At 53.3% G+C, this 25,606-nt stretch overlaps 2 protein-coding genes across 2 annotated transcripts; both read left to right on the top strand.

Moving 5' to 3' along the window:
* Window positions 1–12,414: 12,414 nt before the first annotated feature.
* LOC102112369 (olfactory receptor 51E2-like) lies at window positions 12,415–25,527 on the top strand. The gene is made up of 4 exons (XM_088051047.1): window positions 12,415–12,540; window positions 19,646–19,732; window positions 21,191–21,243; window positions 21,828–25,527. Exon 4 carries the CDS (start codon window positions 21,874–21,876, stop codon window positions 22,822–22,824), a length of 951 nt encoding a protein of 316 aa, XP_087907173.1. The 5' UTR covers window positions 12,415–12,540; window positions 19,646–19,732; window positions 21,191–21,243; window positions 21,828–21,873; the 3' UTR covers window positions 22,825–25,527.
* Window positions 12,450–17,710, top strand: LOC102112189 (olfactory receptor 51G2-like). The gene is made up of 2 exons (XM_005526640.2): window positions 12,450–12,540; window positions 16,673–17,710. The coding sequence occupies exon 2, from the start codon at window positions 16,701–16,703 to the stop codon at window positions 17,673–17,675; it is 975 nt and encodes a 324-aa protein (XP_005526697.1). The 5' UTR covers window positions 12,450–12,540; window positions 16,673–16,700; the 3' UTR covers window positions 17,676–17,710.
* Window positions 25,528–25,606: the final 79 nt, after the last annotated feature.

Genomic DNA, 25,606 nt, shown 5'->3' with positions numbered 1-25,606 from the left:
GCACGATTGCCTTGTTGAACTTTTTAGGAAGGAAAGGTTTGAAAGTCTCAAAATCCAAGCTGCAATTCACAGAGCCTGAAATAAAATACCTCGGACATTGGATATCTCAAGGGAAAAAGAAATTGGACCCTGAGACAGTGGCAGGCATCCTTGCGTTGCCTGCACCGAGAACAAAAAGGCAAATTAGACAAATTTTAGGGCTCTTGGGATATTGCAGGCAGTGGATTGAGGGTTTCAGTGAAAAAGTGAAGTTTTTGTATGAAAGATTAAACACTGACAGGCTGAAGTGGACTGAACAGGATGAGTCTGATTTCCAGAAATTGAAAAATATTCTTATGACTGCCCCGGTACTAACTCTACCAGATACGAATAAAGAATTCCAGTTGTTTGTGGATGTGAGTGGACAAACAGCACAGGGAGTCCTGACCCAGGAATGGGCAGGCAAAAGGAAGCCTATAGGGTTTCTTTCAAAAATCTTAGATCCTGTTAGTCGGGGTTGGCCTACGTGTTTACAAGCAATTGTAGCAGTGGCTCTGTTAGTGGGAGAAGCGAAGAAAATAACTTTTGGGGCTCCCCTGGTAGTTTACACTCCCCATGATGTGAGAAACATATTGCAGCAAAAAGCAGAGAAGTGGCTGACTGATTCCAGGCTCCTGAAATATGAAGCCATCTTAATCAGCTCACCTGGTTTAGAATTAAAAACCACTTCTGCACAAAATCCTGCTCAGTTCCTGTTCGGTGAACCTCCAGAAAAATTGTTACACGACTGTACTGAGATCGTGGAGCTGCAGACCAGAATAAGGCCGGACTTAGAGGATCAGGAGTTAGAAGGGGGAGAGAAATGGTTTATAGATGGATCTTCGAAAGTTATGGAGGGAAAGAGAAAGTCAGGATATGCAATAATAGATGGTGCATCCGGGGAGGTTGTAGAATCTGGTCCTTTGAAAGCAAGCTGGTCTGCACAAGCTTGCGAGCTCTATGCTCTCCTGAGAGCCCTCCGGAGGTTGAAAGGAAGGAGAGGGACCATATACACAGATTCACGGTATGCTTTCGGTGTGGTACACACTTTTGGGAAGATTTGGGAAGAAAGAGGATTAATAAATACTAAGGGAAAAGACCTAATTCATGGGGAAATAATCCGACAGATTCTCGAGGCTGTCCGAGAACCGAGAGAAATATCAGTTGTCCATGTAAAGGGACACCAAACGGGGTTGCAGTTTCAAACCCGAGGTAACAACTTAGCTGATAAAGAGGCAAAACGAGCAGCTCTGCTCACCGTAAGTATTCCCGAGGTGACTCCGGAGGAATCGCCTGGAATCCCCGTGCTCCCTTCAGAGAAAGAGATTGAAGAATTCAAGAAAATAGGGGGAGTCCTGAAACAGGGAAAATGGTGGTTACCTGATGGGAGAGAATTAATCCCGAGGGGAGCGGCAAGGAAGATATTGCAAAGGTTACACAAGCAGACCCACTGGGGAACTCGAGCATTAGCTGAACAGTTCCTGAAGTTTTTCGGGTGCAAGGGGATCTCTGAACTTGCTAAACAAGAGGTACAGGGGTGTGTGGTTTGCCAAAAGGTGAATCGATCCAGGTCTAAACAAACTGCTTGGGGAGGTCGTCCTCTCTCATACAGACCATTTGAGAGGATCCAAGTGGATTTCACCGAATTACCAAAAATCGGTAGACATAAATTTTTATTGGTAATAGTGGATAAATTAACACACTGGGTGGAAGCCTTTCCCAGGGCAAGGGCCACAGCCCAAACGGTGTCTAAAATCTTATTAGAAGAAATCATTCCTAGGTATGGGATGGTAGATTGTATTGATTCAGACCAAGGAACCCATTTCACTTCAAAAATCATTAAACAAATTTCAGAAGCTCTGGGTATTAGATGGCAATACCACACTCCCTGGCATCCTCAGAGTTCAGGACAGGTGGAAAGAATGAACCAAACACTTAAATCCCAATTGTCTAAACTCATGCTAGAAACAAAAATGTCATGGATTAAATGTCTCCCCCTTGCTCTGCTAAATATAAGAACTATGCCCCACTCTGAGATGGGTCTGTCCCCTTTGAAATGTTATATGGGATGCCATACAAACGTGGAATGCCGGTGGGACACCCTCAAGTGGAGGATGTGCAAATACAACCATATCTCATTGCTATCAACAAAAATTTACAGGACTTGCGAAAGCAAGGGCTTATTCCCCAAAGTGCCACTCTGGGATTCGCAATACACCAGATACAGCCTGGGGATAAAGTCCTCATCAAAACTTAGAAGGAGCTTCTCCTCACCCCACACTGGGAAGGACCGTTCCTCGTTCTCCTCACCACTGACACTGCTGTTCGGACTGCAGAAAGGGGCTGGACACATTCATCCAGAGTGAAAAAGGTCGAGGATTGCAACACCTCCGAGTGGAAAATCACCATCCCTCTGGGAGAGCTGAAAATTAAGCTTCAGCGTCACCACAAATGACCAGTGACGACCAGATAAGTTGCATCAACGCAGATTGTGATTGTTTTCCTTTTATACATTTTAAGTGTGCTTATTGTAAACAAATTTGGGTAACCCACTGTTGGGGAGGGTACAGGCCCAAGGGATTGTGTACTGGTTGTCTGACTAAGGAACAGGAGGAGACTAGCCGTCTCTTAATACTTGCCACCTGAGCGGGGTTTTTAGAACTTGACTCTCCTGAGTGGTACCTGATTTACCAAAAGGGGATAAAGGGAAAATTAGACGCCAAAGCAGAAGCACTAGCGATCGAGTGCCGAAAGACAGTCAAGGTACCGTGCAGGACAGACACAATTAAGTTGTCTCGGTGGGCTGCTTTCAAGAGAAGGTACGCCATTAGGACTACAAGGGCCCCTGAAGAATATCCTTGCTGCCGAGAAGATGGTAATCCCCGCCGTATATTTCTATACGGGCGAAGGGCAAGGCAGAGGGATACACCGGTGGGGAATCCTGACTGTCCTGAGTCTAGCCGTGTGCTTGGCCGAGGGAATGATTCCCGAGGTACCTCCGGGGGAGCGTCTCCTGGGGAAGTGTGAGCAGTGCCTGACTGCCACAGATACCAGACGAATAATTAACTGTCCTCCGGGACAACAAAAAGGGTTCTGTTTGTCCAACGGTACTTGGTATGGTCTCTGTGAATTGAAGGGGGAGGTCTGGTGTTACCACTCAGGGGCAGGTCTTAAGGATGGGCAGTCAAAAACTCCTACAGGAGGAAAGACCAAAGCTTCCCACTTCATATATAAGAGAGAAGTTGGAATGCTTCCTCCGATCCCAACTTGTGGCCAATGTAATAAAACTGTATGGATGGGAGGAAAAAGACAATCTACTTTTCTGGCATATTATAAGGTCAACCCTTTGTGTTATGATAAAGCAAAATTAAAAACATGTACTATGGGGGGAAAATTGTACTGGGAAGGCAAAAATCTAAAACATGAGGAAAAAGCATCCTTTAGCAATGAACCGATAATCCTTGATTTATTAAAAAGTGATGATGACCGAATTTGTTTACAATTCGACCAAATATTCTGCTTTTCAAAAGATGAGGAAGGGATGGATCCTGAAAGTAAAATAAAACAACTGACCCCAAGAGTTAAAAAGGCGAGAAGTAGAAATCAGGAAAAAGAGATTAGAACGAGACTAAAGTCTCTTAGTGAACACTATGAACAGTTAGAAAAACAATACAGTGATTGGGGTTTACCAACCCCCAACCAAAATCTCTTTATTGACCTAATGCAAGAAATAGCAACGGAATTAGGTTTGTCTAACTGTTGGATCTGTGGCGGTTTAAAATCAGCCGAAAGGTGGCCTTGGAAGGGAGAAGGACTCACCCCAGAACAACTCCTAAAATGGGAGGAATCAAAAATGTCAAAAACAACACAAAGACCTGAGGGATGGGTAATAGACCAGAGAATAATTGGCACTGTCTGTATTAGCAGAGAGGGGAAGGAGTTCACTGATTTGGTGGGGTATACCCCGTGTATAAACACACTCACGGTGAATTCTGACACTAAATCAAAGACCTGGCAACCTGAACCACCCGCAGGCTATTGGAGTCGCACCCGGGGGAATCATTGCGAATGGGTTGAATTAATTAAATTATGCTGGTACAAAAACTCCAGGGCCAATCCCTTCCATGCACTAGAAGGTCTAAAAGAATATTGGGATGATCCTGCAAAAACGAACATAGGTTGGAAAGCCCCCGACGGTATCTACTGGATATGTGGGAAGAAAGCATACAGCGAGCTCCCCAGGAAATGGAAGGGGTCCTGCACCCTGGGAATAATCAGGCCCTTTTTCTTCACCTTACCTAGAACAGAAAGCAAATTGCTAGGAGCTCCCCTCTTTGAAACATTGAATAGACATAAAAGGGAATCCCTCTCTGAGGGAGAGGCTGTCTCTCGTGGTCCCTCCACACTCAGTTCAGCACAAACATGGACTTTTCCCTGCCTTCATCTCCCACCCCCTCCATCCTCCCCTCTCTGCCGGGTGTCTCATCCCTGCAGGAACCTGCAGGACCACGACTGCCCCGTTCCCAGGCTGACTCCAGAGCTCCATCCCACCTCTCCTCCCAGCCCAGGCAGGAACACCCAGCCTGTTGTTTGCCTGTGCTGCTGGGAAGCTTTGGGACACCTCCCAAAGGGCTGAGCTCCAGTCTCCTGAAAATGTGGAAGTTTAAAGGGGACTGCAACAGGGGAAGGCACTGAAATGTCCCACTGCTGTCCCTTGTTGTCTGCTGCTGTGCACAGCCCTGGGGATGGTGATCCTGAGGCTGGTTGTTCATTGATCACAGTCAGGGAATCCCAGTTTGGGCTGGGAGGGACCCCAAATCCCACCCATTCCCACCCCAGCCATGGCAGGGCCACCTCCCACTGTCCCAGGAGCTCCCAATGTCCAGCCTGGCCTTGGGCACTGCCAGGGATCCAGGGGCAGCCCCAGCTGCTCTGGCAATTCCATCCCAGCCCCTGCCCACCCTGCCAGGGAACAATTCCTGCCCAAGATCCCATCCAGCCCTGCCCTCTGAAGCCATTCCCTGGCTCCTGGCCCTGCAGCCCTTGGCCCCAGTCCCTCTCCAGCTCTCCTGGAGCCCCTTCAGGCCCTGCAAGGGGCTCTGAGCTCTCCCTGGAGCTTCTCCTGCCCAGCTGAGCACCCCCAGCTCTCCCAGCCTGGCTCCAGAGCAGAAGCTTCACATCCCTGCGAGCATCCTGGAGCTCCTGACCTACCCACGTGTGCTGCTGTGAGGGGGATGTTGACAGCTCAGACTGTTTGCTGGCAAAATGGAATTTTGGGATGGCAAATATGGTGTGCAGCTCCAGGGCTGAGGAAATGCAGGTGGGGAAAGGCAGTGACAGCTGGAAAGCACCTGCAGAAAAATTGTTCTGTCCATTATTGCTTTGGGCGCCGCTGTGGAAAGTCAAACAGAGCAAAGCAAACAGCAAATGCTGGGAAGACTCGTGGTGCTGTCAATGATTAAATGGAGGCAGAGAATGGCTGTGAGTCAGGAACAGCTGGAGAACATCAGCTTTGGGGGGAGCTCTCAGGATGGGAGTGAGGGAGAGCCCCAAGGGACCACAGGGCATGACCCATGTCCTGGCTCATCCCACAGCGAGGGCAGCAGGGCAAGGAGGGGATCCTGCCCCTCTCCTCTGCTCTCATGAGACCCCACCTGGAGTGTGTCCAGCTCTGGGGCCCCAAAACAGGGACATGGAGCTGCTGGAGAGAGCCCAGAGGAGCCACGGAGCTGCTCCTGGAGCCCTCTGGAGCCAGGCTGGGAGAGCTGGGGGTGCTCAGCTGGAGAGGAGAAGCTCCAGGGAGAGCTCAGAGCCCCTTGCAGGGCCTGAAGGGGCTCCAGGAGAGCTGGAGAGGGACTGGGGCCAAGGGCTGCAGGGCCAGGAGCCAGGGAATGGCTGCCAGTGGCAGAGGGCAGGGCTGGATCTTGGGATCTGGGGCAGGAATTGTTCCCTGGCAGGGTGGGCAGGGGCTGGGATGGAATTGCCAGAGCAGCTGGGGCTGCCCCTGGATCCCTGGCAGTGCCCAAGGCCAGGCTGGACATTGGGAGCTCCTGGGACAGTGGGAGGTGTCCCTGCCATGGCACTGGGGGGGTTCTGAGGTCCCTTCCAACCCAAACCTTTTTATGATGATGAATAAATGACACTGCCTCACTTCATTCTTACTCTGATTAACATTTGTGTTTTGTACCAATCTCACACTTTAGTCCCATGTCTGACATTCCCTTGGTACCAGCTGACCCCACACAGCCCCAGCAGAGGTTCAGCTGGGCTGCTGTTGGTGGATTTTAAGGAGTTTTTCTTCCCAGGAAGGGAGAAGTGTCTCTGCAGCAACACAAATTTCCTACTGGTTAAACTTCATCTGCTCTGCAAGACAGAAAAACGGGTCCTGAGGAGTTAAAGGAGTTTAGGAGGGTGACTCTGAAACAGATCTGATCTGGGACACTTCCATGCATTCCACTGAGATGTTTGTCCTCTTTATTGTTTTAGGATCAGACACTGAAATCTGTTTCTGTGCCTTGGGATTTCACTGTCCTGTGGAAGTCCAGGGATGAATGTCGCGGTCCTGAGGGCGGTCACACGTCCACTGGGAACGTTTGCTGTATCTCGGGAATGGGACATGGAGCAGTGTCCTGACCCAGGCTGAGGACACCAAATCCTCTGTTATTTGTGCAGCAGCAGAGAGGGCAGCCCCTGGCTCGGGGTGGAAGATGCCACACGTTAATGTCAGCCCTGAGAACGCAGCCGGTCCTCAGTGAGGCCAGCACGAACTGCATGTGGGACACTGTGAAGGGATGTAGAGCTTCTCAGACGATGAGAAAACCTCCCAAAATGCAGCTTCTGACTTTCCCCAGATCTGCACTGAGATGTGGGGCTGCCTGTGAAGAACAAGCTCCCAGGGCAGGAGGTGCCATGGCCTGATGTGACCCCTGAAGCTGTGCAGCTCATCCGCTCTAAGGTGAGCTGAGATGTTCTGTCAGCCCAAACAAGGAAACTTCAAAGCAGAACCTAACCCCAGCCCCACATCCCAGATCCCAAACACTTGGGCTCAGGTTTCCCCTGGCGGGTGGGACCATGGGCAGGTGTTTATGGCTTTTTAGGTCGTGCAGAAACAAACCCTCAGCTTTTACCCTGGGCAGCTGTTCCAGGGCTGGGCAATCTTTTCCAGGAAGGAAGCGTCCACCCTGAGCCTCCCCTGTTCCCTCTCCTCCTGTCCCTGTTCCCTGGGGCAGCTGTCCCCTCCTGCCAGGGACCTGTGCAGAGCCACAAGGGCCCCCAAGAGACACAGCTGGTCTGTGATAAAAACACAAAACCCTCTGTCCAAGGGCAGCTCAGGTTCTGAGATCACTCAGCATCACAGCTGCCCATAAATTCCCCTGGATCTTTCTCCCATCCCTTCTGGAAGCAGAATTGTCTGATAATGTTTTGCCAGATTGAATTTTGACCAGTTTGATGACATCCCAGTGATTTATTTTGAAGAAAGCATTGCAGAATTGCAGCATAATGTTGTTACTGCCTCTCCTCACAGCTCTGCCCTCATTTCCTTGCGCTGTTAGTGAGATGCCTGGTGCAATATTTTCCAAAAATCCCATTATAACAGAGTGATAAAGGAGGATGGACACATTTGGCCTTATGAGAATGAAGCTACTTCAAACTGCAGAGCATAAGATCTGTTGAGGAGATCAAAACACAGACTCTTTTAAACCTTTTCAGAATTATATCCCTGCAAGTGTTCCAGGCCAGGTAGGAAAGGCCTTGGAGCAACCTGGTCTAGTGAAAGGTGCCCCTGCCCATGGCAGGGGGTGGAACAGGGTGAGCTTTAGGGTCCCTCCCAACCCAAACTGGTCTGGGATTCTGTGATTCCATATTCTGGAATTTTGGTGTCTTTAAACTTTGTGAAACAAGGTGAAGAAAAATGTGGAATTCCTGCACCATTCCTCACCCCTGCCTCTTTGATCCAGATATGGCCAGGCAAGCTGAAAAGCATTAAATTAATTCTTTCTAGGAAGGGAATCCTCCTGCAGAGCAGAGTGTAGCTGTCCCTGGCAAGCCCCCGGATCCATCTGGCCCATTTTGGGCACCCGGGAATGCACCAGAAGTCAAAGTGAGCTTTTCAGTGACACTTTGGTGTGGCCTGGCAGAGCAGTGGTCTCCCCACGGGTACCCTGTGCCCTCTGCCCTGCAGCCACTGCTGGTGGAGCTGTGGATGGGGAGCCTGAGGAGGAGCCACGGCTGTGGGGAAGCTCCTCAGGAGGGACATTTGTCCAAGAGTCCCCAGCGTGGTGCTGCTGTCCTTGGGAGCACCCAGCAGCAGGAGTTTCACAGCTTCCCCAGCAGTCCTTCCCCGTCAGGGTAAATTTATTGCATCCCAGTTGTTATTTAGAATCAGAGAATCCCAGAATGTCCTGAGCTGGAGGGACCCCCAGGGATCCCCCAGTGCCCCCCTGCCCTGCCCAGACCCCCCAACAAGCCCAGCCTGGGCATCCCTGGATGCTCCTGGAGCTCTGGCAGCCTCGGGGCCGTGCCCATTCCCTGGGGAGCCTGGGCAGTGCCAGCAGCCTCTGGGGAAAGAAGAGCCTTGCCCTAAAAGCCAACCTAAATCCCTGCTGGGCCAGCTGCAGCCGCTCCCTGCTGCTGTCCCTGTGGCAGGAGCAGAGCCCGGAGCTGTCCCTGCGCTGCCCCTCGGGAGGAGCTGCAGCCCCGGGGAGCTCTGACCTCAGGCTCCTCCAGGCTGAACTGACCCTCCCTAGGGCTGAACCTCCTCTGGACACTAAGAGCTTCAGATCTCTTCCATGTGCAGCTCTCAGCCATCACTCTCCCGCCAGGCAGAGGTTTGGGGTTCCAGCTGTGCCCCCGGGCTGTGCCGCTGGACCTCTCTGCCCTCTGGTTCAACACAGCAAGCACAAGCCTCTGTTTGCAGATGTCTCTGGGACTGTTTGATTTTCCATCCCGTGCACTAAAGATGGAGGCTGCTGCCTGTACAGCCTCACTCCCTGTGCCTCTGCATTCTCTGAGCCCCCATGGGTTATTTCCCTGATGGACCAAGCCAGGCATGAACTGTGTCAATGTTTGTCCCTGGAGAGCTCATTCACTTGGCAGGATGGGCTGTGGGGGCCACAGGGCTCCCATGTGGCTCTCAGGGCAGCACAGGAAATTGGCTGATTCCACCTGGCTTTAGCTGGGCTTTTGTGCTGATTTCAATTAAAGTCATAATTTCCCTCCTGGAACTGCCCCAGTGTCCTCACCTGTGCAGGTGTGAGAAACAGCCTGGCCTGGGCTGGGAGCATCTCCCTCTGCTGTTTCTTCCATGGTCAGTGTTAAGGTCACCCTGCTGTTCATAAGATGATGAATCCCGGGATCCCAGGGGCTGGAAAAGCCCTCGCAGCCCATGGAGTCCCAGCTGTGCCCGATGCCCACCTTGTCCCCAGCCCAGAGCCCTGAGTGCCACGTCCAGCCCTTCCTTGGGCACCTCCAGGGATGGGCACTGCAAAGCTCCCTGGGCAGCCCCTGCCAAGGCCTGAGCTCCCTTTCCATGGGCAAATTCCTGCTGCTGTCCACCCTGAGCCTCCCCTGGCCCAGCCTGAGGCCGTTCCCTCTCCTCCTGTCCCTGTTCCCTGGCAGCAGAGCCCGACCCCCCCGGCTGTCCCCTCCTGCCAGGGACTTGTGCAGAGTGAGAAAATGGAAAAGCAAGAGAAGGGGAAGGGGAAGGGGAAAGGGAAGGGGAAGATTTGCTTAGAAGGAACCCACAACAATTCAGTCTATCAGCCTGACCACTCTAAGGAAGCTCCTGTAGAAATCGAGATTGTCAGAAAAGGAGTTTTCAGCCCTGAGCAGAGACAGTAAAGCGATACAGGAAAGGTCTGTAAGATAAAAAAGGCAAGGAGATGATCCATATGGAATCCTTAGCTTCACTCACACTACGTGAAGCAGGAAGGGCAGAGCACACCCTGAAAATGTCAGTATATTAAAGATATATTGAAGAATATTTATAAACAGGTATTTGAGCTCACTGCTAGCACAAACCTTTCTATGATTTTGATCAAGTAAAAAAATACTTTTTAAAATGAGCTTATAGTAGAATTGTGGAACTCATCACTGCTGGGTATGGTGGGATCCCAAAGGATATGTAAAATGATCAGACAAGTCCACAGGTGAGAGATTTTTTTGTTTCCTATGAAACACGATGGCTGAGGTGCTGCCTCCTGCTCGGGAAACCTCTGAATTGATTGCCAGGTGCTGGGACATGTGCCAAGGGAATGATAAACTGAAAATGACCTTCCTAAATGGCCATTAATAGCCACTCTTGGTGGCAGGATGGCAGGATGGAGGATTCTTTCGTTTACTCAATAGAACAGAACTCCAGAGCGGTTTGGTTGCAGATGAACCTTGAAGCCCATCCCGTTTCCCCCCTGCCATGGGAAGGAACTTTCCACCAGAGCAGGCTTCTCCAGCCTGGCCTTGAATCCTTCCAGGGATGGGGCAGACACAACTTGCTTGAATCACCTGCACACCTATTGCACAGTGTGAGATGGTTTCACCTTCCCCATGTGCTCCAAACCTCACAGTTCCTCTGATTTGTGCCTCAAGAGTTGCCCACACCAAGCTTCCCACAGGGATGTCTCCCTGCTGTGCTCCCACCAAGCCACTCTTGCTGCTTTTCTGCTGAATTCCCTTTCCCAGACACGTGGGAATTGCTGTGTGTGGGGAGGGCTGTGAGCAGCTTTCATCTGTTTTCCCATCTTGAAGGAAATAACAAGAGCGTTCCCAGGAGCCCGGCTGGGGTGGGCACGGGCGCCCTCGGCTCCGGCAGTCTGCGCTGGCAGCGCTCGTGGGCTGAGCCTGAGCCAGTCCTCACAAACTGCAGGGCAGGGGGCAGGGGTCAGTGCTGAGAGGAGTGTGGGAAGTTGGTCATGGAATCCCACAATCCCAGGATCCTGGTGTTGGAAAAGCCCTCCCAGCCCATGGAGTCCCAGCTGTGCCCGATGCCCACCTTGTCCCCAGCCCAGAGCCCTGAGTGCCACGTCCAGCCCTTCCTTGGGCACCTCCAGGGATGGGCACTGCAAAGCTCCCTGGGCAGCCCCTGCCAAGGCCTGAGCTCCCTTTCCATGGGCAAATTCCTGCTGCTGTCCACCCTGAGCCTCCCCTGGCCCAGCCTGAGGCCGTTCCCTTGTCCTGTCCTCCCACGTGAAAACCTTTGCAGTGTCCATCCCTGGGGGTGTCCAGGGAAGGGCTGGACGTGGCACTTGGTGCCCTGGGGACAAGGTGGGGTTCGGGCACAGGTTGGACTGGGTGCTCCTGGACAGCTTCCCCAGTGTCACCCATCCCAGGACTCTGTGAATCCCCTGGTGTCCCTGGCGGGCAGTGCCCCAGCACAGATGAGTTTACAGTTGCAGAATTTGCTTCTAGAGCCAGAGGCTGCATTTTCTACAGACACCTCTCGTGAGACAAACCCATTTGCTCTCCTTGGCCTGGTTCAGGCACAGAAATTGTGGTTAAATTCAGTTTCCACCCCACAGCTGAGGGGCAAAGATAAACTTACTGCCACAAGACATCTTGACACAGGCGGCTCCTGGGCCGCCCGAGGGGACACCTGGGACTGTGTTTGCCTTTGTGACATCCCATTCGTTTTTATTGTGCAATATAATATGATTTTAATTAAACATTTGATGTCTCACCGCTCAAAGGGGAGACAGCCAGAACTTCCCCTCTGTCATTCCCTCGGAGCGACGCTCTCCTCTCGCAAAATTTATTATTTCCACTACAGATTTATCCTCCCAATAAAAATGAGGTGTATTGCCAGCGCAGTGGCTGCAGCACCGCCAGCCATAAATCACCGGGAGCCATAAACATGTCACCAATAAACTATCAGGAGAAAAGGCTGCCTGCTGGGAGAGCAGCATACATGGAAATGCTCATTTACTGCACACACTCCTCCCGCTGCTTGCGCACGGGAGCCGCGGCTCCGGGTGATTGGGCAGGGGCAGAGTTATAAGGGCTGCCCTCGGGCCAGGAAACACGGACACGGACACGGGCAGGGACAGGGACACGGGCAGGGACACAGACACGGACACGGGCAGGGACAGGGACAGGGACACGGACAGGGACACAGGCAGGGACAGGGACAGTGACAGGGACAGGGACACGGACAGGGACACGGACAGGGACAGGGACACGGGCAGGGACAGGGACACGGACACGGACAGGGACAGGGACACAGGCAGGGACAGGGACAGTGACAGGGACAGGGACAGGGACACAGCAGGGACACGGACACGGGCAGGGACACGGACACGGGCAGGGACAGGGACAGGGACAGGGACACGGACAGGGACAGGGACACAGGCAGGGACAGGGACAGGGACACAGGCAGGGACACGGACAGGGACAGGGACACGGACACGGGCACAGCCACAGGTACGGACACAGACACTGGTATGGACACGGACACTGGTATGGACACGGCATCGGCCTCTGATCCTCGACAGGGCTGAGCCTGCGCTGGCACGAGAGCCCCCGGCACCCTCGGTAAGTGCAGACAGCTCCCCCCCTGCACCCTGGGGTGGGACAGTGACACAGGTGGGACAGTGACAGCCCTTGGTGGCACAGTGACATGGGTGGGACAGTGACACGGGTGGGACAGTGGCACTGCTGTGGTGGCACAGTGACACAGGTGGGACAGTGGCACTGTTGTAGTGACACAGTGACACAGGTGGGACAGTGACAGCCCTTGGTGGCACAGTGACACGGGTGGGACAGTGACACTGTTGTAGTGACACAGTGACACAGGTGGGACAGTGACAGCCCTTGGTGGCACAGTGACACGGGTGGGACAGTGGCACTGCTGTGGTGGCACAGTGACACAGGTGGGACAGTGACAGCCCTTGGTGGCACAGTGACACGGGTGGGACAGTGGCACTGCTGTGGTGGCACAGTGACACAGGTGGGACAGTGACACAGGTGGGACAGTGGCACTGCTGTGGTGGCACAGTGACACAGGTGGGACAGTGACACAGGTGGGACAGTGGCACTGCTGTGGTGGCACGGTGACACAGGTGGGACAGTGACACAGGTGGGACAGTGGCACTGCTGTGGTGGCACGGTGACACAGGTGGGACAGTGACACAGGTGAGGAGGGATGGGACCATGACACCTCAGCTGGATGTGCTGTGAGATCCTGCTGCTCTCCCACTCATGCTGTCCCAGCTGTGGGAACATCCCGTGCCTGTCCTGGTCCCCGTGTCCCCATGTCCCCAGGGGTCTCCAGGGGCTGCATCCCCAGGGTCCCTCTGCTGATCCTGCTCCCCTCGCTGAGCCCTCACTTGGTTGCTTGGGTGGGCAGCGATGCCAATGTGAAAAGAGCAGCGTCTCCTCTTTGGGAAGGAGCAGATTCCTGAGCCTCCCCCGGCCCCAGCTCCCAAGTCCCTGCTCCTGCCCTCGCTGACAGGAGCCCTTAGAACACCAGCATTTCAAATTGTTGGCAATTTGAAATTGAGGGACAGGCACAAGATCAGGAGGTGGCTTTAAGGCACGAGAAGGGACACACGGTGCCCTCCATGAGCCCTGGTGCCCGGGCTGTCCCAGCAGAGGCTGCTCCTGGGGGCAGGAGCAGCTGGGACACAGAGCAGGACACCCTGTCCATGGTGGATGGCTCAGCAGCCACCTCCCAGGGCTGACACGGGTCTTTAACTTGGTGTCCTCCAGGAATGGGAGGTTTGCTCCCTCCTCAGGGTTTGGCTGTGCAGGAAAGGTGCAGTTGCCATCCCATGCCAGTCAGCCAGGAGATCATTTCTGGTTCTGTGGTTCTGGGATTCTGTGGCAGACACACGTGTGCTGTAAGCTGAGCTGTGTGTTATCTGCACACATCCAAGTGCCCATGAACAAGCAGGCCTGGCTGTTTGTGCATCTCATCCATGTTTTGTGTGTATATTTACACAGATTCCTTACAGACACACACATGGAACCTGGAGGGCTAAAACCCTCTGGGGCTGGAATCTGTGTCTGTAACGGGTTGGGACACATAACAAACCAGAGCAGCTCAGAGGGGATAAATCCTGTGTCTGAGTAACTTCTACACCTCTGTGTGGTGTAACCTTCCCTCTGATGGGAGCTGCTGGTGTAGGACAAAGTTGGGTTTGAGGGAAGGTTTTCTTGTAAGCAAAGCATCTTCTACAGACACAGGAGTTCTCACCAGCCCCTTCTTTCCTTGGTGCTCTAACAGTCTCTTTATCCACCTCCCTATTCCTGGAAAACTGTTGAATCTCAGTGTCTGAGAGCTCTGGGTGTCTGCCAGGAGCTGTGCTCTGGGACACAGGTCTGCACACACTCAGATTTTTTAGGTTTTTACCCAGGCCCCAGATGTGATTGAGTTGCAGGAGTCAGCAGACTGATTTCACTGCTCAGATCACAGAATCATGGAATGCTCTGGGTTGGAGGGACCCCAAATCCCACCCATCCCACCCTGCCATGGCAGGGACACCTCCCACTGTCCCAGGAGCTCCCAATGTCCAGCCTGGCCTTGGGCACTGCCAGGGATCCAGGGGCAGCCCCAGCTGCTCTGGCAATTCCATCCCAGCCCCTGCCCACCCTCCAGATGCTGCTGCCTTGGCAGAGAGGGGCAGCTCTCACCTTTGGGAGCTGTGAGCCAGCAGTGAGGACCAGAGGTACCTGTGGGCAGTTTCCTGGGGTCCCATCAGGCTCTGTGGAACCAGCAGGGATGCACCAGCTGCCCACCCATGCCCGAGCCCCCCAGGCTGGCCAGGCTCTCCTGGGGAGGGCTGAGATTGTCCCTTCAGCACCTGACACGGCAGGGTGCAGCTCAGGGTGGTTCTGATACCAACCATTGGCTCTGCCCTGCCTGGAGAAAATCAAATGATTTGGGGTTTTCCCCAGGCCCCATCACTTATGTGTTGCTTTTGCCCTGGAGCAGAAAGATGTTTGTCCTTGCTAAGCTTCAGGATTTATTGTCACTTAGACCCTCAAGCTGAGAATCTAATGAAGAAAATCGTATTAGGAACCTAATAAATACGTCATGGAAGGATTGTCTGTTATCCAAAGATGAGCTGTGTCACAGCAAACCCTCTGGCTCATGATCCAGGCACACCAAGGCCGGAGCTCTGCATCCTGCGGAACGTGCAGGAGGACTGAAGTCACAAACATTTTTTTGCTTTAATTATCTCATCTGGCACATTTGCTGCTTTCCCCCAGCCAGCCAGCAGGTCACTCTGTCACTGAGGGGCTCAGGGACCCTGTCAGTGTCAGCATTGTCACAGGAAATGCAGGAAACTGGATTGTGCCAAGGCTCTGAGGTTCATTGGATAATCCATGTTGGAAGATCTCTGGTCCAACGTCTGCCTCATGCAGGGCCAGCTGGGAGGTCTCATGGCTTTGTCCACTTGGGTCCTGCAAACTTCTCTGGATGGAGATGTGCAACCTCTGGGCAACCTGCCCCGATGCTTGACGGGGAAACATTTCTCATTCAGTCTAAATCTCCCTCATTTCAACTTCCCCCTGTTGCCTCCCGTCCTTTTTCCATGCTCTGCCCTGAAGATCCTGCTCCAGCCTCCCTGATGTCTCCTTGGAGGTAGGGCAAGGCTGCTGCTGGAGCCCTGCAAACCTTCTCCAGGCTGAACAAGCCTTGTTCCTGGATCTCCTATTGCAGGATGTCCCACTGACATCCCGCTGCACTCACCGGAGCAGACACTGCCGGATTTCTGCCAAGGCCTCCCTCCCCTCCCCTGGATCCACCACATCCTGTGTGCCCCCTCCTCTCCAGCTCATTCCAGGGACCCTCCCAGGATCCTGCCCAGGGCTCTGAACCTGGAACACCTTGTGCTTTGCCTGTTATCAACACACATCCCAGGCACCACACACGCTGTGTCCATCCCGGGGTTGCTCATTTATTCCCCTCCACCTGCCAGCAAGACTGTGAAGTGAGCAGGGCTTGGTGTGAGGAGCACTGCAAACCCACCTTGCCCTGGGAGCTGCCTTCTCACCTGAGAGCAGGAGGCTCTGAGAGCCTGATTCTCTCTTCTTTGGAATCCCAGACTGGTTTGGATTGGGAGGGCCCTTAAAGACCATCCTGTTCCAACAACTGCTGTGGGCAGGGACAGCTTCCACTGCACCAGGCTGCTCCAATGTGGCATTAAACACCTGCAGGGATGGGGCAGCCACAGCTTCTCTGGGCAGCCTGTGCCAGCGCCAATGAATTTTGCATTTGCAGTGTTGATTTCCTAAATAAGAAGGATTGTCGGGGTTAAACTTCCACAATTTTCATGCCTTTTGATCTCCAGTTGGCATAAAAAAGCAGCCTTGGCTTAGCAGCCTGGTCATGGTTGGGATGAAAAGGCGTTTGCTCACTCCACAGAGCATCTCAGACTCTGGAATTTGTGAAACTTGTGGAATCTGTGAAATAGTGGAATATTTTCCTTTTTATTCTAAACTATTTCTTTCTTTTTTTCCCCTCTTTTTCAACAAAAAATGTCCATCCTTTTCCTTCAGCTTAGGATTTAATGGATACACAAGAGTGTGGCCACATGTGGCAGCCCCCAAACAGCACGGGGAGCCCTGCAGAGGCTGGTGGGGAGGTGGAGGGATGTGCAGCTCCTCTGTCCAGCGGAGAGTCCAGCCACGTGGAGTTTGTGTTGTTGGTTTGTTTTAGGTCTAGGCCATGTGAGAGCGGAGCTGGGATGGAGCGTGACTCACCCACCCCGTGGGAATTCAATGGCTCCTTCCACCAGCCTGCAGCTTTCCTCATGATGGGCATCCCGGGCCTGGAAGCCCTTCACGCCTGGGTCTCCATCCCTTTCTGTGCCCTCTACCTCACCGCTCTCCTGGGCAACTGCGTGATCCTGTTCATCATCAGGAGGACCCCAAGTCTCCACGAGCCCATGTACTACTTCCTGTCCATGCTGGCCATCACTGACCTGGGCTTGGCTCTCTGCACCCTGCCCACCACCCTGGGCCTCTTCTGGTTCAACGTGCGCAGGATTGGCTTCGACGCCTGCCTCACCCAGATGTATTTCATCCACATCCTGTCCTTCATCGAGTCCTCCGTGCTGCTGGCCATGGCCTTTGACCGCTTCATCGCCATCTCCCACCCCCTGAGACACGCGGCCATCCTGACCAAGAGCACCGTGCTGAAGATTGGCCTGGCCATTGTGCTGAGGGGGACGGTGTCGCTGCTGCCCGTCCCCTTCCTGCTCAGGAGGCTGACCTACTGCGGCAGGACGGAGCTGTCCCACTCCTTCTGCTTCCACCCCGACATCATGAACCTGGCGTGCGCAGACATAAAGGTCAACGTCTTCTACGGGATGATCATTCTCTTATCCACCGTGGGGATGGACTTCATCTTCATCGTGCTGTCCTACATCCTCATCATCAGAACCGTCGTCAGCCTCACCACCAAGGAGGAGTGTCTGAAGGCTCTGAACACCTGTGTCTCCCACATCTGTGCCGTGCTCGTGTTCTTCATCCCCATGATCGGCCTGTCCATGATCCATCGCTTTGGGAAGGACGTTCCTCCCCTCGTTAACACCGCGGTGGCCTACACCTACCTCATCATTCCCCCCGCTCTCAACCCCGTCATCTACAGCGTGAAATCCACCCACATCCGCGAGGCCTTGCTCAGGGCCCTGCGCAGGGAGCGCGGGGCTGACTGCTAGATTCCTCCTCCGGTTCTGCCAGAAGGGCTGAGGGACTGGGCTGTCCTGAGGGCTGTGTGTCTGTCCTGAGGGCTGTGTGTCTGTCCTGAGGGCTGTGTGTCTGTCCTGAGGGGCTGGGCTGTGTGTCTGTCCTGTGGGACTGGGCTGTGTGTCTGTCCTGAGGGCTGTGTGTCTGTTCTGGGGGCTGTGTGTCTGTCCTGAGGGCTGTGTGTCTGTCCTGTGGGCTGTGTCTGTCCTGTGGGACTGGGCTGTGTGTCTGTCCTGAGGGGCTGGGCTGTGTGTCTGTCCTGAGGGCTGTGTGTCTGTCCTGAGGGGCTGGGCTGTCTGTAAGAGCTCTGGGTCCTTGGTCAGAGCTCTGGGTCTGTTTCCTGGTCAGAGCTGGTGGACTGGTCTCTTGGTGCTCCATCCATGCTGCAGAGGCACTGCGATGCTGTCCCGGAGCCCAGAGCTGGGCACTTTGGGGTTGTGTCCTAGCACGGTGCTTTCTCCCTTCCTGCAGACACCCCGGGATTAACGACACATCCAAGCAGAGCACATTTCTCATCAGGCCCTGTTGAGGGGCCCAGAGCAGTCTCAGCCCTTCTGAGAAACATGCTCAGCCATCATCCCTGTGTCCAGAGCCCTGTGTCCATCCCCAGTGAGAAAACAGCTGCTTGTGCTTCTCTTCTGGATGTCTTTGAGTCTTACCAAAGACATAACCCTTAACCCTTGCCAAGCCTAGTTAGTGTCCCCGTCATTGTTCTGCATTGAATGTCATGTATGTGCAGCATCTGCAATAAAATCATCTATTCGTTGTGAAAGGTCACAAGATTTGAGGAAGCCTTTTTTTCTGTCTATATGATGCAGAAAGATTAGGTTGGAGCTGCCTAAAATCCTCAGGATGTGCTGCAGGTGAGCAGGACCGTGTGAGGCAGGTGTGTGTCTGGATGGGCTTGGGGCTCTGCTGGGGCTGGAAGCTCTCTTGCAAACAAAACAGGGAGATCAAAAACATTTTAGGAATGGTTAAACTTCCTGGCACTCGGGCCCCCGTGCTGCTGCCTTCCCTCTGAGGCCTGCTGGTGCTGGCTGTGCCCCTCAGCAGGGTGGGAACCTCCAGGGACACCCACAGGTGGGAGATGACAGCATGTCCCAGCATCTCCTTGCCCTGCTGGAGGCTGAAAGGTTTCGTGGTTCTTCTGGCTCACATCCTCCCCCAGACAGGTTGAAATGTCCCAGAATCATAGAACAGAGTCACAGAACCACTGGGTTGGAAAAGCGCTGCCAGACCGGTGAGTGACCCCCACCTTGTCACCCAGACTGGAGCACAGAGTGCCACACCCAGCTGTGAATGTTTCACTCCTCCAAACTGCAGAGCCGTCGTTCTCTTGATCTCAAACCACATTTTGACCAGTCCTGAGCACGGTGGAGAATGAGAAGCAACAGTCAGTGTTTACTTTGGAAGGATGAAGCAGCAAAGGCACCAGGACAGGATCCCACCCCTAAACTGTCCTGGTTTTGCCTGACACTGAGCACTTCACCAGCCCAGATCAGTGACTTTCTGTTCTGCTCCACATGTGCAGTAGCTGGAGAGAAAAAAATAGAGGAAGAAATAATGCAGAAACATCTCCATAAAAAACCAGAAAGAGGGCAGGGAAAAGTCCTGAGGGGAGGATTCCCAGGCCACTGCTCGCTCTGTGCTCTGCTCATTATCTTGCTGTGTCCCAGGGCCCCTTGCCCAACAGCAGCAGCCCCCAGGAGCTCAGCCTGGGGAGCAGCTCCCACTGGCTCTGGGGAAGGAAAGGGCTCTGCTCAAACCCCTCTGACCTAAACTGGAGCTTGCAGGAAAAAATAACAGAAGGGAGCAACCTCCAGGAGAAAAGGGCTTTGCTGTAGAGACGCCTGGCTCGCAGCAACCTCACACGGGATTCTGAAACTGATGATTGAGAATTCTGAGAAGGTTCTGAGTCTGCTCCCATTCTGAAATCTTCCAGAGTTCATCCCTGGAGGTCTGTGTGTCCTGGCTGCAGCTGCTCTCCAAAACGGCTCCGAAACAAAAAGCCCGAGGAGCCTCTGCTACAGTAAGAAAATGTTTGTGGGGGAGTTGGAGGGCAAAGTGTGGGGGATTTATCAGCACAGCTGGAGAGCAGGGTGGAGGGGGAATGAAAGAGGGAGAGATAAAGGTTGGAGGGGAGAGAAAGGGGAAGGGAAAGAGGGAGAAGGCAGAGAAGGAGAAAGGAGAAGAAAGATGGGAGAGCTGGGGGTGCTCACCTGGACAGGAGAAGCTCCAGGGAGAGCTCAGAGCTCCTTGCAGGGCCTGAAGGGGATCCAGAAGAGCTGGAGAGGGACTGGGGCCAAGGGCTGCAGGGCCAGGAGCCAGGGAATGGCTGCCAGTGGCAGAGGGCAGGGCTGGATCTTGGGATCTTGGGCAGGAATTGTTCCCTGGCAGGGTGGGCAGGGGCTGGGATGGAATTGCCAGAGCAGCTGGGGCTGCCCCTGGATCCCTGGCAGTGCCCAAGGCCAGGCTGGACATTGGGAGCTCCTGGGACAGTGGGAGGTGTCCCTGCCATGGCTGGGCTGGGATGGGGATGAACTTTAATGTTCCTCCCAACCCAAACCATTCCATGGTTCTTTGATGGGGTGGGGATTGGTCAAAGGTTGGACTCGACGATCCTGGGCTTCCAACCCCAGCGATTCTGTGATTTACTGCTGGGGCTGATGCTTGGATCCCCCTAGGAAAAGAAATCTGCATTTACTGGTGTTTCAGAGACATGGACCCAGTTTCCATCTCTACAGAAACCCAGGCCCTCACAGCACTTGCTCTGCCCACCAGCAATCCCAAGTCCTGAGCCGCTTATGAAAACCTGCATACATTTATCAGTGGCAGAGAATTAGAGATGAACTGAAGCACCAGGGGTCGTTTCAGTGCCTGTCTCACAACCCCATTCCCTCAGGGAAACGATCAGGAGGGCAGAAACTTTCCAGTGAGACTCAGGTAATTCCATCAGGGCTGGCAGCTGAGGTGCCTCAGTACCTGCAGGTGATTACTGAGGCTCCTTGTTCATTCCATTTGTGTTTAATGCGAGTGCTTGGCTGCCAGCGTCATCCCTGGAATAGATTTTGGGCACGGTGACAGCAACAGTCCTCCCACACTGTGTGTAAATCGGGGATAAAAAGCTACAGGGTGAGTCCTGCTTGTTATACATCCGAGATGGAAAAGCCCCACATCAGGAGAATAAAGCCTGATGCTATTTTAGGCCTTCACCACAGATGTGCGATAAAAACCCCCACGTTTCACAACCCAACATTACTTATAAAATAACTCCTTTAATAACCTGCAGAGCTCGCCATAAAGCCACTTTGCATCATTTATTTGCACAGGCTGGGCATGAAAAGAATAACCAGAAAGCTCAGGTTGTGCTTGACCTTGTGCTGTCCACCCAGGGCAGGAGGGATGGTGGGTTTATTCCAGCACAGGTACCAGCTTGGTGCCTGAAAATAGAAAAGTGCCTAAAGCAAAGCCTTTTATGTATCTTCAGGCCATTACCCGTGGATCACAGCACTCCTGGAAAATCTACAGATACAGAATAAGGTGAATAATCTGATTATTTTTTTTTTCTACAGATACTCTGTTTTTTCCATGCATGTTTTTCACAGAGTGAAAATCCAATTTGCACAAGCAAAAAAAATTGGAAAGACCCATGTCTGCCTGTGCCTGTGAGCTGTTCTGGGGAGGGCTGGGTCGTGGGAGGCAGCACTGCCAGCTTCAGCCTTGCTGAGCACATTTCTGACAGGGCACCACATCACATATGGAAAAAATCAAGCAGCACTGAAGCTTTACAGAAAGCACTAAAAATCTGCCGGGTTTCTTGTTATTATTTTTAATTTTGTCCTCTAAAAAGAAAAGCAAACAAGTTCAGCTGATGGGTTTATTATTCAAAAGGTTGATTTTACAGCGTTCTGCCTTTTAGAGAATTCAGGCAATTCCCGTTCAAACTCAAATGTCAGCGTTTTGTCACCGCGTATGTTGTTGCATAGAGCCATAATGGGGTAAAAATCTGGGAGAGGAGCTCTCTGCATCAGTGTGGCAACTCTGAGAATCCCAGGAATGGCCCTGTGGGATCCCAAGCCATGGGAAAGGGCTTATAAAAGTCCCCGTTTGTGTTTCCCTCGCAGCAGGAAGTGCCCTGGCATAGCATGAGCTCCCCTGGCGCTGCGGGCCATGCCCTTCTCCAACAGCTCTGACCTCAGCCCATCCTTCATCCTGGCCAGCATCCCGGGCCTGGAGGCGGCGCAGTCCTGGATGGCCATCCCGCTGTGCTCGGCCTACATCCTGGCGCTGGCGGGGAACTGCGCGGTGCTGCTGGTGGTGCGCGCCGAGCCCAGCCTGCACGCGCCCATGTACTTCTTCCTCTGCATGCTGGCCGCCATCGACCTGGCCCTGGCCACGGCCACCGTGCCGCGCGTCCTCTCCTTCTACTGGTTCGGCAGCAGGGAGATCAGCTTCGCCGCCTGCCTGCTCCAGATGTTCCTCATCCACACGCTCTCGGCCGTCGAGTCCACCGTGCTGCTGGCCATGGCTGTGGATCGCTACGTGGCCATCTGCCACCCGCTCCGCCACGCCGCCGTCCTCACCAACGGCGCCACGGCCAAGATCGGGCTGCTGGCCCTGGCCAGAGGGGTGCTCTTCTTCCTGCCGCTGCCTCTGCTCCTGCTGCCCCTCCCCTTCTGCGGCCCCCGCGTGCTGTCCCACTCCTTCTGCCTGCACCAGGACGTGATGAACCTGGCCTGCGCCAACACCACCCCCAGCGTGGTGTACGGGCTCACCGCCATCCTGCTGGTCATGGGGCTGGACGCCGTCCTCATCTGCCTCTCCTACGTCCTCATCCTCAAGGCCGTCCTGCGCCTCGCGTCCTGGAGGGAGCGGCTCAAGGTGTTCAGCACCTGCATCGCCCACGTCTGCGCGGTGCTGGCCTTCTACGTGCCCCTGATCGGGCTCTCTGTGGTGCACAGGTTTGGGAAGGACCTGGCCCCACTGGTCCACATCATCATGGGCAACATCTACATCCTGGTGCCCGCTGTGCTCAACCCCATCATCTACGGGGTGAGGACCAAGCAGATCCAGAGGAGGATCCTGAGTTTGATTCACGTCACCGGCAGAGCTCCACGGTGACCTGAGCTCAGCCCCGTGACCTCCCTCTGGCTCATCCTGTCTTGCACCAGAGGCTTTGGTGCCGGCCTGTCCTCTCCGTGCGCTCTGAGGTGCTGCCACCAGGCTAAAGCTGATTGTAAACTCCTTCCAAGACTGTTTGCCTTCACCAAACCAAGAGAAATGACTGCAATGATCGAAATCCAAGCCCGACCTGGCAGGTTCCACAAGAAGGGAAAAGTGACTCTGCAAACTTATCCAGATGCCCCAACATTGCAGCTCTCAGTTCCTGTCTCACCTCTAGCAGTGGCAGAGCAGAGCAGATGCTGGATGGCTTGGGATGATTTAGTTAATTCATTGTTTTCACATGGGTTTTCACATGGGGAACAGTCACATTCCAAGTTTTGACAGAAAATTTGTGCACAGCATCATTCTCTAAGCAAAATAATTACAGGACACCCGTACAAAGTGACATTACAGAAATGCATTTCAGGAAAGGAACAACCACCTATGGGGTCTTCTGACTTGCTGTGTGCTGTGTCAAGATCCGTCAACCTCCTCATGGCAGGTGCTGTGGAAAAACTTCAGACTCAGAGCTACTGGTAGCAATTGTAAAAATAATTTAAATTAATAACTGTATTCAATAAAAAGAAAACTTCTCAAGGATAAAAATAAGCACACTACGAAAGTCAGTGATGACTCCAAGCTGAAGGAAGTCTCATTTCCAAGCCAAAGGTGTTCCACAATGGGAATTCCTAAAAAAGTCCTGTCACTGGCACCACTGAACAGAGTCTGGCCCCATCCTCTGGCACACCTTGGAGAGATATGTATGGATTGATGGGAACCCCTCGCAGTGCTCTCGTTGTCATGAATTGTGGTTTCACACCCGAGGTGAATTCAGGGATGTGCTGGCAGTTCCCAGCGTGGCAGATCCCTCAGGGGGGTGCTGGGGCTGAGAGCTCCCGTTTGACCTCGGTGGGTTTTGGGCACTGCCCAGACCTTTCCCGGGGAGCTGCAGCAGCACGGCTTGGTCTGCACCCTTCAGGAGCCCCAGCTGCTCTCAGACCCCGGTGTCTCCATTAATATCACACAATCCCAAAATTCCCAAGGCTGGAAAAGCTCTCCCAGCCCAGGGAGTCCCAGCTGTGCCCGATGCCCACCTTGTCCCCAGCCCAGAGCCCTGAGTGCCACGTCCAGCCCTTCCTTGGGCACCTCCAGGGATGGGCACTGCAAAGCTCCCTGGGCAGCCCCTGCCAAGGCCTGAGCTCCCTTTCCATGGGCAAATTCCTGCTGCTGTCCACCCTGAGCCTCCCCTGGCCCAGCCTGAGGCCGTTCCCTCTCCTCCTGTCCCTGTTCCCTGGCAGCACAGCCCGACCCCCCCGGCTGTCCCCTCCTGCCAGGGACTTGTGCAGAGCCACAAGGGCCCCCTGAGCCTCCTTTGCTCCAGGCTGAGTCCCTTTCCCAGCTCCCTCAGGAATTCTCCAGCCCCTTCCCATCTCCCTCAGAGGCCAGGTCCAGGTGCTCAGGGCTCTTGTCCATGCCTTTAGGTGGGGGATCTCACCAAAATCTCTGCCAGAGCCTCCAGTGCCGCAATACTTGGTGCAGTTTGATGCAGTTTCTTCCCAATGCCAACAAATGTTGAGAGTAAAACAGGCCTCATTTTTGTAGTCTGTGCTGGTACAGCTTCAGTCTTGCTATAACCTTTTCTGCTAACTTCAACCCCAATTTATTTCAAAAGAAATGCTTTCATTTAGGTGAGTTACAAACACTTCTCCTCTGGGACTTCAAGGCAATTCTGTCTCCTGTCATTTTTGGCATATTCTGGTTTAATAGAGCTTAGAAGGGAAAAAAAATCATAAAAATGAAAACAATCTGTACCTGCCTAACATGATTTGGGAAATGTGAATGAATTTTCACAGCATTATGGTTCTAAACCCTTTTCAGGTGGCCATGGCACTGAGAAATAGCTCCTGATCATTCCCCATATGTTCCTTTTTTTCCCCTTGTGCTGAGAAAGAAAATTAATAAAGAAAAATGAATGAACCACCCTGGAATGCTGTATTGTGTTTTCTACTCATTTACTTCTCAGAGAGCTAATAGAGCCTCAGAGCAGGAAGGCGTGATGGATTTCTCCTGGGTGCAGATAAAAAACTCACTCACATCCTGTTTTCCAAAGTTTAGTCATGGAATGTTGCTTTGCTGGGGAACACAACGTGGCTGCTTGCTTGGCACTTGTCTTTGCCAATGAATGTGGCAACCCCTTTCCTTCTGGAATGTCCAGAGGTGAGGCCCCAGGTCACCTGTCCTGCAGCAAGGAAAACCTCAACCAGACCATGGGGACACCCAGCCCTCATCTCCCCCATGAGCAGGGCCAGAGCCAGCGGTGGGGATGGCCCAGAATAACTGGGAAGGGTTCATTTCACTGAAAAGGGAAAAGTTGAGACAGGGTGAGGGACAGCTGGAGGGAAGGAGGGAGGAAAAAGCAGGATGGGAGATGTAGGAAGAGGACTGGGAGTCACAGGAGCCTGGAGGTGGCAATAGAGGCAACAAGGACACACATGGGGCTGTAGCAGTTGGAGATCTCCCAGATCTCCTGGAAGATGACCTCCAAGTATTTCTCTTCTCTTCTCTTCTCTTCTCTTCTCTTCTCTTCTCTTCTCTTCTCTTCTCTTCTCTTCTCTTCTCTTCTCTTCTCTTCTCTTCTCTTCTCTTCTCTTCTCTTCTCTTCTCTTCTCTTCTCTTCTCTTCTCTTCTCTTCTCTTCTCTTCTCTTCTCCTCTCTCTTCTCTCTCTCCTCTCCTCTCCTC

The sequence above is a fragment of the Pseudopodoces humilis genome, chromosome 2 (assembly GCF_049639895.1).
Source record: "Pseudopodoces humilis isolate 2021_Gansu_Grassland_sample_001 chromosome 2, ASM4963989v1, whole genome shotgun sequence".
Lineage (NCBI taxonomy): Eukaryota > Metazoa > Chordata > Aves > Passeriformes > Paridae > Pseudopodoces > Pseudopodoces humilis.
This window is presented reverse-complemented; position numbering and strand designations above follow the sequence as displayed.